This window comes from Octopus bimaculoides, chromosome 4 (genome assembly GCF_001194135.2).
Source record: "Octopus bimaculoides isolate UCB-OBI-ISO-001 chromosome 4, ASM119413v2, whole genome shotgun sequence".
Lineage (NCBI taxonomy): Eukaryota > Metazoa > Mollusca > Cephalopoda > Octopoda > Octopodidae > Octopus > Octopus bimaculoides.
The window spans coordinates 137,666,250-137,684,244 of NC_068984.1; the positions used below are offsets into that span (position 1 = coordinate 137,666,250).

Here is a 17,995-nt window from a genome sequence, read left to right on the forward strand (position 1 = left end):
TATATATATATGTGTGTGTGTGTGTGTGTGTGTGTGTAAATATAATCTTATATTTTATTTTATGCTTTTGCATTTTGTGATTATGTATGTAGAGCATACCCGAATGCGTTTAAAACTGTATCTTACCGTTTCATATCCATCAGTGGAAACCGAAACGTTAAAAGGTGGCGATCTTCAGACTTTTAAGACAGAGAAATTAGCTGCACCGGTTGAAAGTGAAAGAAAAACTAAAGATTGCTATAGTCTGTATATATGTACCTATCTATATGCATTAGCTACAGTCGTGTGTAACTTGACCATTTCCACCTTTAGCAGATTAGAAATAACTTTTTCATTGGATAAGGCGTATCCATCAGTTGGAAAGGTGCTGTGAGCTGGCTGAATCGTTAGTGTCGTAAAACATACTTTGTTATAATCCTTTCGATTTAGAGTTCAAATCCTATCGATGTCATTTTTATTTTTTCCATTAACAAATGAAGGCCGCGAGCCGGCAAAATCGTTAGGGCGTGGGATGAAATGTGAAGCGGCATTTCTTCCGGTTTTTTACGTTCTAAGTTCAAATCTCACCGTGGTCAACTTTACCTTTCATTTCTCCGAGGTACATAAAAGCAAATACCAATCAAGTACTGGGGTCGATGATATCGACTAACCCACTACCAAATTTGGTATTGTGCCAAAATTTGAAATAGCTAGCGCATCGAACAAAATGCTTAGCGGTATTTCTTCTGATTCTTTACGTTCTGAAGTCAAACCCCACAGAGGTCTATTTTACCTTTCATCTTTCCAGGCTCGATAGAATAAAGTACCAGTCAAATACTGTGGTCGAGGGTATTGACTAAACTCCATCACCTAAAAATTGTTGGTCTTGTACCAAAATTTGAAACCATCATTAAATGAAGTGAGATAAACTGTAAAACACCAGGAGAACCCTTATCTAAAATCCCAGTTGTTCTGCATTAAATGCCCATGGCAAGATTATTAGATTTCGGTTGATTTTATATTGTGTGTAGCGCACCTACAAGAGTAAACTTCTGATGGTCTGAATTAGCATTAAATCTTGCTGAAGATCATTCAAGCCATCTGCTTTTGTGAAAGACCTGAAAATCATCTCATATCATTCTTCTGTTGATGAAGCACTTTATCATGATGATGTCGGAGCAAAATGATAAGATACCGAATAGCTACTTCATAAATCACAAGTTCAAATACAATACTCGATTTTTCTCTCTCTAGTTCACTTAATTTTACACAGCTCCAATGGGCATATTTAAAAAAAACAATATGTATACAGCTTCTCCGGGAAAACTAGATGCGATCGTCTAGCGCCTTATCCAGTGGGAAAGTTATTTCTAAACTGCTGAATGTGGAAATTGCCAAGTTACACATGGCTGTAGGTAATGCATATAGGTAGGTACATATACACAGACTATTGCAATCAGTGTTTTTCTTTCACTTTCAACCATTGCAGTTTGTTTCTCTGTCTTAAAGTCCGAAGATTGTCACGTTTTATCGTTTCGGTTTTCAGGGGTTCAAATACCTTGAGAAACAGATTGGTTATCTCTGGGAATCAAATAAAATTCAATAAACAATGGAAGTCGATGCAGTTAACTATTTTCCATTATTAAAGAAAGAAAATCAACGAAAAGACTGTAAAACCTAAACAAACAAACGGTTCTATAAAAGAAATGAATCCTCATTCCTAAATTTATTTTGATTGTCAAATAAATATCAGATTAGTCAGAATCGATTTCTCGTCATTTTGAGCAGTATATATTAAATCGTGATTCCCTATCTAAAAGCATTCACCACGTAAATGAAAATAAACAGACAAGAATCGAAGCAATTCACTGGCAGATTAACTATATTGTAGTAACGCCGTGCGCATGCGTAGAATTAAACAACCAAGCGTTCCCGCTCAATTCATTTTCTTTCTTGCTGGCCAGCATAGAGCATGGACGTGTCAAGAAGTGTCTCTAACATTCGAACTCTGGAGACAGTCTCTTTACGTGTTAAGCTGTCTCTCTACATCTTTCGGACTTACGCTCGACAGCTCGCTCACACCTACATAACAACGTCCCAACAACAGAAGCTGTAACAAGAACTAAAGATGTATATATTTACCACCTGAATAAATGTTGTTTAAGTTGATAGTCTGGAGTTCAGCGTTCCGTTATATATTCTTATTTTATAGTAGGAAAGTCAGGTATACAATCTAAAGATGTATAACCATCTTTCTACTTTAATATGCGTTTTTTAAAAATCTCAAAAACCGGGAAATCCTACTCAAAATAATGGGTTTAAGAAGAGACAGTTGTACATACTAAGCAGATGAGATATTGCCTGACTTGGAAATTCATGATTTCATGATCATACTAGAGTTTCGTTCTATTTCTGGGTTGTTGAAAATAGATATATTTCCATGGAGAAATCGGTAGAACTAACTATTCATTGACTTCATCACAACATATCAAGTATTTATCATTTCACAAATGTATGGGATATTTAAAACGATGATCTCTTTATCAATAATACTGGTGAAAATTGTTGGGGCGGAAATTTAAATTGGTTAATGAAAATTAAGTCAGATGTTTTCACGGGTTCAAATCTATCTGTGAGTCCTTGTCGGTTGTAACATTATTTGAAAATAAACTGTCATATAATATTATTTTACATTAATGATGATGGTTTTACTAATATCAAACCAATTTTCAATAAGTCAGAAATACAACGAAACTCTTGCTGTGATCATGAAGCCGAAACTTTTGAGTTATTCAATATTTTATCCACACGACCAGTTCACACACACAGCCGTCTCTTTATAAACCCATTATTTGTGTAGCAGCTTCGGCTTCAGAATTATAGATTAATGGATAAAAATAGCCCAATAATCCTCAACATTCTTTAATCTGAAAAGATTTGCTTGTCCAGTTCGTTGTTATTATTTGAATCCTATCAAATTAAATGCTATCATACTCCTTTCGATTGAAGTCGTATGTTTTCTAAAAGTTTGCTTGATCTTATACAACAAATGGACTATGTAAAAATTAATGATACTTTGAGCAGCTAACAATCAATAGCTTTCACTAGTATCATTTATGTCTAACGGCAAAAAATTGCTTGTGGTATTTTCTTTTTGGCTATCTTTATGAATTTAAAAGACGATAGCTCGCTAGTGCCAACTTTTATTAAGCTTCAATTCCTGTCTATTTATATTTTATTTACTTGGTTTATTCTCTTCAGAGAGAGACAATCTTTTTCCCACCCTATTACAATCTAACACATTGTGCCACCCACGGATTAATCTGTATGGAAATTGGTGATGATAATATATTTTCTATAAAGAGAATCCACAATTTATTAAAAAAAAAAACCATGATGAGTATCTGGCATCTTTAATAAGATCAACTTTTTGTTGATTTTCCCCCTTAATTTCTGCAGCTAACCTAAAAACCTTTCGTATTGCTTTACTATTATCAATTAAACTTTTTCCATACGATTTTATTGACCGCGCGCATACGTACACAATTGATCAGTTAAAAATATATTAAAGAAAGCTGTCACTGCATTTCATTCGTGCTAAAGGTAGCAGTAGTCACTAACAATCAATGACTGGCGCACCTAGGTGACGTCACACAGGTAATGTAGGTAGATAACCACATTAAAAAATAAGTAGAACAGTCTAAAGGTGGTAAGCGACCACCTCGTAACAAAGAAGCTGAGGGGGGAGTTATATTGAAAAAAAAAAAAAAAAAAGGAAGAAGCAGTTTATTTACAGGAATACCTTTCCATCCGTTACCATCACAATTGTTTTTATTTATCACAGCTTCGGGGTCTAACGTCAACTTCCGCTTATCGTCCACACTGCAACTGCCATGCCTGAGCGGAATTTCGCGAAGATCTTCTACTTAGCAGGTCTTACTGGGACGTTTCTAGCAGGATTGTTCAAAGTGATTTGTTTTTCCAGTTCACACTGGATCGATCGACATGAGGGTGGTGATCCAAATTTCATTAGTGCAGGTTTATGGGAAATATGTTATGATGGTTACAAAAGACCGGACTCTATGAGCGGCCAAAGCTACAAAGGATGTTACTGGGTATTTTCAGACGAAGTAAGAGCTCTCCGGGATATTATATTGCCATGTAAGTACTTTATAAGCAATTATTTACTGGACATTTTTTGGTATGAAATCATTACCTCCCTTACGTAAACAAGCTTTGAACTTTCATTATCGTGAGATGTTCGGTTTATCGCATGACTGCTTCCCAAGCTACAATCTGTTAATTCTTGTTATATTGATATCGATCTTAAATGCTGTTGACTCATTCACATTATTCTATCTTTTACTGGCGTAGTATCGGTTTGTGGTCAACAAAAGTATGTATTTGATTCAATTAGAACAAACTTCGATGTCTTTTATTTCTAAACTCACTTTTTAATAATCTTTTCACTTTTATTAAGAAACCAGACCAATTTTGTCTCCAAAGGATGGGAGTGTATCCATATCCATTTCAGGTCCTCTCAAGTTGATGATATCGATGTAGTTGATGTTCAACTTGAATTTCTGCCTGTTGATGTCTGCAGTCAAAACACACACACACACATAATTCTAGAGAGCAACCATTCTAGAGATGTCTTAGCAGTGCCTCTGGGCAAATTTAATGCATTGGACCTTATAGTATTTATTGACAGCAATTCACAACATGCATAGACCAGAATCAGATTTCTAGACCTGTGAGATCCCCAGGCAAATCAATGCACTGGGTCCTATAGTTAGGGCCTGCCTTAGGGTTGCTGGCGCCAGGTTAGCAGAACTTCGGTGCCCTTACAAGTATAGTTTTTTAAAACTTTCGCAAGGAGCTAAACTGAAAATGTAGACTAAAAAACATATGACATCCTGGGCGACTGCCTGAGTTGCTGGTACCTTAAGTCAGCCCTGCCTATAGTAGTAGTTAGTAGTAGTTACAGCATACATAGATCAGAATTGGGCCCCTAGACCTGTGAAACCCCTAGCAATTGCCCTGTGTGCCAATGTCTTAAGATGGTACTGGGTAAGAGTTTGGATGAAATACTTTGTAGGAGAAGCAGATAAATTTGAAAGAAGAGACAGAGGGAGTATGTATTATGCTGGTGGTGGTTGTAGTGTGTTGATGAATGAGGAGTTAACAACCAATTTCGAAGACATTTTTGGTTCAATGCAATCAAGAATAGTCTGATAAGTTTTAGATAATTGAACCTTGACTAATGTAATTCTAGCTGCTCGTGCAATCTGGCAGGTGATACCAATCAGTGGAATAAATTACATGATGGTAAGAAGAGGAGGTCTAACATCTTGCGCAGAGCTCTTTCTTGGGGAGACATGAAATATTCAAAAAAGTTACAGGATCCCAGTTTATTTATTCTTTAACAACCAGTAACCATTCCATCTCTGCAAACATATTCTGATGTAAGACTTTACTTCTTCCTCATGGCATACAATTTATTCTCATTAAGATGGTTTTGTGGAGAATTTGCTGGCTGCTTTCTCTACAAAACTGATAATGCTTCATTGCAGCCAGTAAGTTGCAATCATAACGCTTTTCTTGAAATAAAACAAAACAGAAAAACTGTAGAATATGAAGACACTAGTGATGGATTGAGATGGCAAATTGTATAAAAAAGAGATTTAGGCATGGCTGTGTGGTAAGAAGCTTGCTTCCCGATGACATGGTTTCAGGTTCAGTCCTACTGCTTGGCACTTTGGGCAAGTATCTTTTGCTATAGCCTTGGGCTGACCAAAGACTTTGTGAGTGGATTTGGTAGACAGAAACTGAAAGAAGTCTGTTATATATATATATATATATATATATATGTATATATGTATATATATATATATATATATATATGTATGTATATATATATATATATATATATATATACAACTTATGCGAAGACATGACCAACCATGGGAAATATGGCCGTTCTTGGAAACAGGTGAGGGTTGGCAAAAAGAAGGTCATCTAGTTGTAGAAAATCTACCTCAGTTAATCCTGCCTGGTCCAGGCAAGCATGGAAAACCTCCTCCTCCTCCTCATTATCATCATCACTGTCTGTTTTCCATGCAGGCATGGGTTGTATAGTTTGACAGGAGCTAGCAAGTCAGAGAACTGCACCAGGCTCCATTGTGTCCAGTTTAGGCACGGTGTCCTGTGGCTGGATTCTCTTCCTAACGCCATTCTCTTACATTGCACCAGCTCCACTGCTTTACACATGGCACCAGCATGGCTGTTTTTGACTTGGCACCAGTACACATAAAAAAGTGAACACTAAAATGGTGACAGTGATGAAATGCAAGTTTATTATTTCCCCACATGTGATGAAGACATCATTGAATAAAAGACTTCAGTCCTTAAATATTGGAAAAAAAATATGTGTATATTTTTCTTCGTGATTTTAGCACAAGGCCTGCAGTTTCGTTGTGTGGTGCCAAGTATTTTAACATCAAACCCAGTACTTGAGTGGTATTTATTTTATCAACCTTGTAAGGATGAAAGGTAAAGTCAGCTTCAACAGAATTTGAACATAGATTGTAATTGGCGGAAAACCATTAAGCATTTTGTTTGATGTGGTAACAATTCTGCCATCTTGTCACTTTTGAATATGGATATATTTCATGCATGTTAATACAGATCTTTGCTTTCAGATTTAAACTTTATTTTCAGATCAATTCATTAACACAAGAAAAACCGAGTGAGTCAATTGATGCATTTTGAAATTTTAATTACACACAGTTCCAAAACTATTGTAGATTTCAACATCATGGTGCTTGACTTTTCATGCTATTATGATATTCTTAGACACTATATATCATAGGTTGCTTGCACCAACTGTAAAAAAAATAAATAAACCACTTCCTATAAGGATCACGTGTGCCAATTGATGCAATGGCAACTTTTGAAAACTTGCACCTGCTTTTTGTTTATAAATACATGTGACTGCATTTTAGATATTCAGTAATTGCTCACAAAAACAAACTGCAGTTTGGTCAGCGCAATTCATTACAACAGAAGGGAATTGCCAGAAGTAGTAGAACAGGTGAAACCAGTGCCTGAAACTGTGGTTTTGAAATCCACAGAAAAGCCTACTGTCACACTTATATCATACCAGTGTTAAAAATCAAAGTCTGTTGTTGTTTTGAGTATCTTGCATCAACATGTAGAAGATCCTTCTGAAAACAACCTCAAAAAGAAGCCTGACACCATACTTCTTTTATAACAAGACTAAGGTAGGCGTAGACGTGATTGACCAAATCGCAAAGCTTTATTCAGTCAAGGCAAGCAGTAGACAATGGCCAGTGCACGTTTCTTTATGATATTTTGGATGTTGCTCTTAAAACAGCTGGGTAATATACACGTGTTTGTAACTCAGTCATTAGTCGATGGGAACATATTGAAAACGTTGCAAAAGGAATTTGTGGTGATTCACCTTGCAGTCGTTCATGTAACTATCAAACACCCTTTTGAGGAAAGCTCTACCTCTGGAAATAAAGTCAGATGTACATGGGTGAAAAACAAAATGCCGAAACAGAACCACAGAAATGTATGGAGTCTATAAAAAAAAACCTGTGTATGTAAATGTATGTTAAAATGTTCTGATGGATGTTTAGAATTTCAATAAATTTCTTTTTATTTCGTAAGGATAAATTTCTTTCAAAATATCAAACAATTGTGACTAATATCATCGTGAAGTCATAAAATTCATTAGAGTCATACATTTAATAAAGGTTTTCCACTTCTCCTTTTCTTTTTTCCTTCATCATCATCATTGTCGTTGCTTTTCATGTTGGCATGGGTTGGACAGTTTAACTGAGGACTGGCAAGCCAGAAGCCTGTACCAGGCTCCAATCTGATCTGGCAGGCTTTCTACAGCTGGATGCCCTTCATAACACCAACCACTCCAAGAGTGTAGTGGGTGTTTTTTATGTGCCACCAGCATAGAGGTCAATCAGGTGGTACTGGCATTGACCACGCTCAAATGGTGATTTTTATGTGCCACCGGCATGGGAGCCATCAGGTGACACTATCAATGACCATGCTCGAATAGTGCTTTTGACATGCGACCAGCACAGGGGCCAGTCAGGTGACACTGGCAACAACCACGCTTGAATGGTACTTTTTACGTGCCACCAGCATGAGAGCCAGTCAGGTGACACTGGCAATGATCGCGCTCGAATAGTGCTTTTGACATGCCACCAGCACAGGGGCCAGTCAGGTGACACTGGCAGAAAAACATCTTTGCATCAACTGATGCATTCTGGTCCTTAAAGGTAGGTGAAAAATTCAGTCCTTCTAATGTTAAGAAGAATTATAAAGCTTTACTCATTAATAAATTAGTTACACTTACATTGAAGCCATTTGTGTACGACACAAGTGTTGATGTTGTCTGGTATTATATTATTTTGATATTGCCTGATTTTATATCTCTTATATGTTACTTGTTTCAGTCAATTGACTGTTGTCATGCTGGAGCACCACTTTGAAGGATTTGTCATTGAATGTATTGACCCCAGTACTTATTTTCTTACAAGCCTGGTACTTATTCTATTGGTTCCTTTTACTGAACTGCTAGGTTATGAGGATGTAAACACATGGTTGTGGACACACACACACACACAAGAGAATTCTTTCAGTTTCTGTCTACCGAATCCTCTGACAAGGCATTGGTTGACCTGAGGTAATAGTAGAAGACACTCTCCCAAAGTGCCATGCTGTGAAACTGAACCCAGAACCATGTGGTTGGGAAGCAAACTTCTCACCACACAGCTCCACCTGTCCCTACACTGCTTGATATATTATTTCAAATAAATCAAAAAGTAGTTTGTTGCTCTTCCCAATAAATTGATCTCTAACTCTGCAAATGAAGCCCCAAATTTGTTCATAAAGGATTCTTTGAATTCAAAAAGTTTGTTGAATTTATTTATATGGAGAACACAATTATAAATATAAAAAATATATAACAAATGCAATAAAATAAATTAATATCCTCATTATGAAACAAAAGGACTTTTCTAGAAACTTTTTCAATTCAGGTTTCGGAGAAATGATATTGTTTCATTTTTGTTACAGTTACATCAAAATTGGGCTATTTTGATGCCAGAGTAATTTGGATACAGTCTTCAGGGTCCAATTGATTACTCTGTTTTGTTTTTATGTTTCATTAGAGTGGAAAGTCCTTATTCGCAAAAATAGCTTGTTGCAAAAGGCAGCAACTCTTTGACTGCCCCCCCCCCCTCATGCCTGAAGAAAACTTTCTGTTTTAACACAAGGGATACATTTTTTTAGATAATTTTACTTATGTCTAATGAGTTCTCATTGCTCCAAGAATTTCATTCTTGCCCCACTTTTAGTTCAATTTCTATGAAAATAATTTTCACATTTATTTTCTATATCAGATTATTGTTGAATAACTCTAGCCAACTCTTCTGAACTAAAGACTATGGTTATATAAAGGTAGCTTGTCAAATGAACAGGGCTAGTGTGACATTCCGAACATATGGCTGTTAAGGTTACTAAACAAAGGAGCTTGTGTGCAGTTACTTAACAAGCTACAAATAATTATGAAATCTCCCATAATTTACATTCTATTGGGTCATCCCATAAATAATGTGGTTTTGTCAATTGCATGAAATAAAAGTCAACTTGCAATAAAGGTAGGTAGTAATTTTACCTAGTATTTATTCTTAGTGCAAGTTGTGAAGAGTGCAGTTCGATTTTAACAGTTATTTTTTCAAAACTATAATGGAAGTTACAAAGGAGCATATTTGGCTTATTTTACTTTGAGTTCAATAAAGGCAACAACACAATAGAAAGTGTGAAGAATATTAATGCAGTATATGAGGATCGGACAATAAGTGTAAGCCAGTGTCAATGATGGTTCCAGAAGTTCCAAGCCAGAAACTACAAGCCTAGAAGATGAGCCTCATCCTTGAAGATCTATAGAGCTCAACGAGGATGTCTTGCAAACTCTGGTGGAACAAAATCCCATTGTAACTCTTGAGGAACTAACAGGGAAGCTTGGATTTGGTCATTCAACCATTCATCAACACCTGCTTGCCATTGAAAAATCAGGTTCCTCACAAACGTTCCAAGTCTAATCGCATGCATAGAGTGAATATGTGTTCTACTTTGCTGTCACATCTCATGAATAAACCCTTTTCGGACTGGATAGTGACTGGTGACGAGAAATGGGTTATCTATAAAAATGTGAAGTACCAAAGACATTGGGTAGAGAAAGGAGAAACACTGGCACCCCAGGCTAAAGAAGGTCTTCATCCATGTAAAGTGTTGTTATCTGTTTGGTGGGATATGAAAGGTTTAGTCCACTTTGAACTTTTAAACCCAAACCAAATGATAACAAAGGAGATCTACTGCGAGCAGTTTGAGCAGTCTAAGTCAGCACTAGAAGGAAAACCACCATCTTTGATTTCAAAATGAAAGGTGTCCTTCCATCAGGATAATGCTTGGCCACATACAGTGAAGATGACAATCCAAAGGCTGAAGTAGTTTGAATGGGAAACTATGCCCCACCCACCATATTTGCCAGGCATTGCCCCTCCTGATTATCATTTATTCCGCAGTCTTCAAAATCATTTGGATGGAAAAAATATGAATTCTGTAGACGAGGTGAGAACAGTACTGGAGAAGTGTTTTTCATGACGGACAAGTGGATTTTGGAAGAGGGGCCTTGCAAGTCTACCAGAAAGATGGAAGAGCATTGTAGAAAATGAAGTAGAGTATATTTTAGATTAAAAGAGAACTTTATCTTAATTTTGAAAAATAAAAGTAAAAAAAAAAACAACTGCATTATTTATGAGATGACCCAATACTATCTCTTAAATCTAAAGTCCAGTTAAACAAAAAGCAAGCTACATAACCTAGAACCTTGTGTTGGAAGAGGTTTGTAGTTTTATAAAAAGCAGTTTTATAATGAGTTTTAAACAGTAATTTATATAATCTTGTTTTGGATATTTTATTATGAATTACTAGATTGTCCTAGTCATAACTTTAAAATACATCCAGTAGAGGGCCACTATTGTTCCCAGGTCTTCTTTGATCTGAAGTAGTAGTACCTACTTGTGTCCCAGCTAAGATTAATTAGCATGTCATGGAATTACAGACACTCAAATAGACCCAAGGCTGATGAGGTCTTTCAGCTCTTTAACTGTTCATCTAAGGGAAGGTAACTCCATACAGATCTTGCAAACTGATAACTACTGGACTTGTTGCACTTGTACCAGACCAATCCAAGTTTGAAGGACATGAGTGTTGTCTGGTTTTGCACGAACCAAGCCCATAATAATAATATTCATCATGCAGATTGTTCAACAAACCGAGACATCAGCATTAGCATTGTCACACTTTCTTCATGAGTCCAGCAGCAATAGGGAAAGATGTAACTGGGATAGGTTGAGGATACTACTAAAAGTATGCAGCTTTGACCCTGCATATGGGCAGCCATAGGGTGATGGTTGTTTTCTAGTCTTACACCATGGGGCTGTGCCTTGCTGAACCCTCATTCATTAAAGCAATGAGAGTTCATAATTGCTTAATAAGGAAAGAAATGATTGGATGGTCAAGACTGGAGCATCTTTGATTTTAGGTCAACTCGTTCATGGTTGATCTCAGATAAAACTATTACTACTCCTACAACAGTGGTTCCCAAAGGCTTGACTTTTTCACTACTCCACACACTCCATATGTTCTCGCTCAATCATTGCTAGACAGCCCAAATCGTCATCATCATCATCAACATAATCACCAACTTTATAGAAACCACTGTTGCTTCAAAAAACATCAATAATTTGGAAAATCAAAGAAATAAAAAACCTCGAAGATTTTAAGTTTATTTATAGTAAACAGATCTGGCGTCACATAAAAAGCAACCACGCTGATACCACATACAAAGCACCTGTTGTTGGTGCTGCATAAAAAGCTCTTGTGCTGGTGCCACATAAAAAGCACCCTTGCCGATGGCATGTAAAAAACACCATTCAAGTGTGGTCGATGCCAGTGCCACCTGACTAGCTCCTGTGCCGGTGGCACATAAAAAGCACCATTCGAGCATGGGTGATGTTAGTGCCGCCTGACTGGACCCCCAGCTAGTGGCATGTAAAAAGCACCCACTACACTCTTGGAGTGTTTGGTGTTAGGAAGGGCATCCAGCTGTAGAAACCATGCCAGATCAGATTGGAACCTCGTGCAGCCTCCTGGCTTGCCAGTCCTCAGTTAAACCGTCCAACTCATGCCAGCATGGAAAGCGGATGTTAAACTATGATAAGCTGATGATGAGAATAAATAAAACAATCATAACTAGGAATTGAACCTTGAGCATAAATGTATATCACTGGCAACTCTTCTTCCAATTACATGTAATAGTAGTGGTGTGGTACTAACTAACTATATCCAGTTCTAATTTATTGGTTTCAAATTTTGGCACAAGGCCAGCAATTCATTTTTTGGAGAGGATGACGTCAATTACTTCGGTCTCCAGTGTACAACTGGTACTTTTTTAAATCAACCCTGAAAGAACAAAAGGCAAAGTCGACTTTGGTGGAATTTGAACTCAGAATGTAAAGTGCTGCTAAACATTAGCCCTGTGTGCAAATGATTCTACTAACTTGTCGCCTTATCCACAATTCTAATTTAATTTGATTAGGAACAATACTAATTTTAAAAATAGGTGTATGGTCAATTGAATATGTTTTTACCCATAAGTATATTATAGAAGCAGTGGCAAACTGGGTCTAAGAGTATTGGTTGTCAGGAGACTAAGGGGTCCCACTCGCAACTACAATACTATCATTTAATGTTTTTTTTTTGTTAAAAATATTCTTTTCAACTGTCTACAAACACAGTCAGGCTGAAATAATTAATACATTTTTCCAGGAGTGAATAAAAAACTTGAGGGGATGGGCCCTTTAGATACTAACATGAGCCCCCCCCCCATATATGGATTCTAATGTTGCAGGGGCCCACTTGCCATCGGGCAAACTGGTAACCTGACCAGTCCACCACTCTATAGAAGTATATTATAGAAGTCATATCTCTGCCAGAAATCATATCCTATTGTTAAAAAATAATTGAATACTGTAATCCTAGATTCACTAGGTCTGAATAAAAATAACAAAAGCAAGCAAAAAAGACTGGATAGTGATGGCCGATATTCATTTGATTATAGGTCCGTATGATTAAGGCTGATTTTAGATAACAGAGTGACATCAACTGTGTTTGGAATTGAACTTAGAATGGCAAGTTCCAAATTTGCTACTATAATTATCCTCTCCAACGTCTGCACTGCTCTTCTTTAACACACTGCCATCGAACTTAAGCATAAGCTTGTATAACGGAAGTTAATAATGTCTTCTAACTTGGAGTTGAAACTGGCTTGGCTTGCTCTAAATCTCACCATTTGAATTGTAATAATAAAAAAAAGATAAAAAAAGAAAATAAAACGTCAACGTTTGCTGTTTATTAAAAGTTTAATTGTAAACTTTAAAATTCCGTCTTTCCAGCTATGATCAACCTATATATTTAGTGTTGTATACTTACAATTTCGTTTCAACACTTAGATCCTTTTCCCTTTTATTAAATACCCCTTTAACGACGATTAAGTCTTTTTGTATATGTCTATCTAACTTAAAAGAAACCTTTATCTTTTCATTGTTTGGTCTGCTGCTACGTCGATTTGTATTTTAAATAAACTGCATTGCTATTCTAGAACATATATCCTAATATTGTTTTATATGTATATTTCCTGAATAATACTGGTATGTATATCTATTTAGATTTTCCTATTCTTTTGCAAGTTTCCCGAGTGATATGTGGCCAACTGCTATCAATTTACTGTTGTCACTTGTTGAACTACTTGGCTGATTTTGTTACTCACCTGTCCTTACCTGAAGATAACAAGCATAAACAATATAGTGACTTCAAAAGTAGGTAGGTAGCCAGTCTGACTGCCTGATCGTTGTTAGTTTCCTGTGTGTCTCGTCAGAGCAAGCAGCCAATCGTATATAAGGCGGCCATCAAAGCAATTATATTATATCGACAATAACTTGAGGTTAATTTTCACCTCAAATATATTAAATATATGTAGTATTGATCAACGTAGGAACATTTACTCGTCGATAAGAGAGACGTTCGATATTGTTTAAACATGTCGAGTTCTCGAATGTTTATATATGGCTTTTCCTTGAGCGGTATAGCCCTTTTTTGTATGGTGATAGCTTTCTCCAGTCCAAACTGGTTGGAATCTTTCGAACAAGCCAACAATAAATTCGTGAAACTCGGCCTTTGGGAAACTTGTTTCAATGATTATACATTTTATCAAGACTACCAAGGAAAACGCTATAAAGGTTGCTGGTATATTTTCTCCTACGAATATAGACCGATCTGGGAGTGGCTGTCACCTCGTAAGTTCATAACTTTCCTTCCTCTCTTCTTAAATTCTTTCTATAGTTGCTCACGTATTAACGAAAATTAGGTCGACAAAGATATGATCTTATTGTGTCGACCGTTTTATTCTATGTTGCACTATTTCAAAATTTCGTTTTCATGTGGTATTCTTTTCTGTATAGATACAAAAAAACATGAAATAGTAAAGTATAATTAACTAACCGTCAAGTTAATAAATTTCTTAGAAATTGGTGTCACGTTAGTTACCTGTTTACACCTTTAATTAATCATTACCAAAATATGGCGATATGTGAAACTTTGAAATTAGTTTAGTTATAAACAACGGTCATTAAGTTATTTTCCGATAGTAAAGCATAGAACTTTCTCAAGATTAGTAGATTTTAAATACGTTCGTTTGTTAATTTGTATTTTTAAATATATTTTCCTTCTGTATCTTGGGAAAATATTGTCACCACGCATTGATCCAATTTAGTTATGTATTAAAACGACAAGTATTAGATTAAATGTGTGTTTATGAATTGTTTAATTTCACCTGTAATTAAAATTGTAACACAAGAAATGGCGATTATATTTATTATGATACAGGTAAGACAATAGACTATCAAATAACTCGTAATTTATTATCGACAATTCGTTATTAAAAATATCTATCAACAGGTGATTTATTACCTCTGTAACTTAACGACAAGGGCTGTGACGGTTATAATTTTCTAAAACACTTGGAAAATGGAAAAATAAATAAGACTGTGCGACGAACTTCGCAATGTTGGCTTATATCTATAGATTTTGCACGGATACGTGGGTGTTAGGATTTATATTTTACTAACCGAAATTAACTTTGGTTAATAATTGTTTAAGAGTGTTTAGCTTACACAGACTTTGTAGTGTGTTTTATGTGTGTGCGTGTCCGCGTTATTAGGCATATACACAAACACACACACAGGGTGCGTAAGATATTTGAGGACAGATTTATGTTTATAAAAAAAAAACATATAATAATAGATAACTTTATTTATCAAAAAATGCTATGAGAATAAAAATAAACCTTTTCTATAATGTTATTCAATAAAGCCATCTTCAGCGTCAACAACTGCTTCTATACGAGATCTAAATCATCTACATGCTCGAATCAAGTGGTTCTGGTTCATTCTGGACATTACCTTGACTATGGTAGCTTCCAAAGAATCTTTGGTGTTATGGGCGTGTTCATTGACCTCTCTCTCAACATCACTGGACATGTAATAATCCAATGGATTGAGATCTGGGGAATTAGGAGGCCAAATGTTAGGAGTTGTGTGATCATGAAAATTTTCAGTCATTCCTGTGTTACTAGAGCCATGTGTAATAGGGCAGAGTCTCAGTGGAACAGATATGGCCTTCCATTGCATACACTGTCTATCCAGGGCTTAACAATTATTTCCAGGACCTCAATGTAGGCAGCAGAGTTAACTCTAAGGCCTTGTGGAAAGAAGTAAGGGGGTATCACATGTCTTTCATTGCTGACAACCCCTAAAACCATGACATTTGCAAGACATTTTGCATGCATAACACTTGGAACTGCAGAAGGGCCTGCACATAACCATTTGTCATTTCTTCTGTTAACTTTTTGATCTTGGTTGAAGTTTTTCTTGTTTAAGAAAAACCAAATCAAATCTTCTTCTGCTGGATATTTCAGTTTGTTCAAGAACCTTTTAGATCTGATGTAGTGACTTTCTTTTGCTTTTTCTGACAAATTGACCTTTCCTCATCACATAAGACATCATTTGATGTCTTCATGGACAACATTTCTGACTGTTCCTTCTGACACATGGAGATCTTTTGCAATTGACCTCATGGACTTCCTGGGATTGTAATCATTGGTCTGTTGAACTTTCTGGATAAATTTAGGTGTTCTGATGACTTCAGAGCATTTAGGATGCTTTTTATGCTTTGATACTGGTGATACGTTTCCATCTTCAATCTCTGGCTCCGTAAAAACTTTGTAGACGAAAGATCTGGCAACTTTTAAAAATTGAGATATTTCTAAATCACTATACTCAGTTTTTGTAACCACAATAACAGCATGCCTCTTCACTTCTAGAGTAAGCTGAGGGTCTGCCATTATTGTTTTCTGAAACAAAGATTATATTGAGTTAGCAAAAAATGCAGCAATGACCTCAAAAAGGTGTCCTCAAATACCTTACACACCCTGTGTATATATATATATATATATATATATATATTTATTTATTTATTTATATGTATATATAAATATTGTATAAAAGATTGTGGGTAAGGCCAGAACAATGCGAAGTAAATGCAAGGCATATCACAAGAAAACAAATATATGAATTAATGTAGACTTACCTTGCATTCAATATTTTGGGGTTATGACCCCGTTTTCAAGAAATCAATGAATGTTGCCGATGTGCATGTGTGTGAGCATATGAAATAATTATTAGGGCACCAAGCTGAAAGAACCCTCAGAGCGTCAAGCATAATATTTTGTTGGGTCTTTACATTCTGAGTTCAAATCCTGACGAGGTAACATTGTCATTTGTCATTCCAGGTCAATAAAATGAAGTACCAATCAAGTCCTGGGTTGATAGTATCGACTAATTCTCTCACTTCAAAATTTATGGCATTGTGCCTATTGTAGAAAGGGTTATTATTATTATTATTATTAAAGTAGCGAGCTAGCAGAATCGTTAGCACGCCGGGCAAAATGCTTAGTGGCATTTTGTCCATCTTTACGTTCTGAGCTCAAATACCGCTGGGATCGATTTTTGCCTTTCATCTTTTCAGGGGTCGATAAAATAAGTACCAGTTGAGTACTGGGCTGTTGTAATCAACTTACGCCCTCCCCACAAATTTTCAGTCCTTGTGCCTATAGTTGAAAGGATTATTATTATCATTATTATTATTATTATTAAGGCAGCGAGCTGGCAGAATTGTTAGCATGCCAGGCATAATGCTTAGCGGCATTTTGTCTATATTTACATTCTGAGTTCAAATTCTATTGTGGTTGACTTTGCCTTTCAGGCTCAATAATATAAAGTACCAGCTGAGCACTTGGCCAATGTAATTCTCTTAGACCCTCCCCCAAAATTGCTGGCCTTGTGCCAAAATTTGAACCATTGTTATTTTGAAGCTAAAGCAACATACCTATACAAGTGTGAACCGTTTCAGAAAAATGGGTATTCTTAATGAGATTTTCTAAGAATGGAAACCTGCCACTTCAGGAAACCTGCCAGTCACCTAGTCACCTACCGATCCGGCAGACACTCTAGCCAAATCGACTACATCCTCGCCAGAAATAGGGAAAGAGGGCGGCTTATAAATGCCAAAACCTACCCTGGCGAAGAATGTACCCCACAACATAGATTAGTAGTTAGCGACTTTGGGATCAAGGCAAAATGGGTGCCCAGAATTAGACAGGCTTGGAGGAGAAGGGTGTGGAAGCTTAAAGACCCTGCAAACGGACAGAGACTTAGAGACAAGTTACTTGAAGCATTTAACGAAATAGAAGGGGATATAGCATCATACAACGTGGAAGACAATTGGA

The 17,995-nt window shown here is 36.3% G+C and overlaps 1 protein-coding gene across 3 annotated transcripts in view; it reads left to right on the top strand.

Moving 5' to 3' along the window:
* LOC106876987 (uncharacterized) overlaps window positions 1-17,995 on the top strand; it is a 40,955-nt gene that overhangs the window by 2,472 nt on the left and 20,488 nt on the right. The window contains exon 1 of one of the 3 annotated variants that reach the window (XM_014925762.2): window positions 3,664-4,140. The exons of 1 other annotated variant lie outside the window; for it this stretch is intronic. In XM_014925762.2, coding sequence (XP_014781248.1) covers window positions 3,873-4,140 — 268 coding nt within the window. In that variant the 5' untranslated portion in view covers window positions 3,664-3,872. Of the gene's footprint in view, window positions 1-3,663; window positions 4,141-13,973; window positions 14,448-17,995 lie in introns of those variants that run through there. One more of the 3 variants, XM_014925763.2, reaches the window with a different exon arrangement.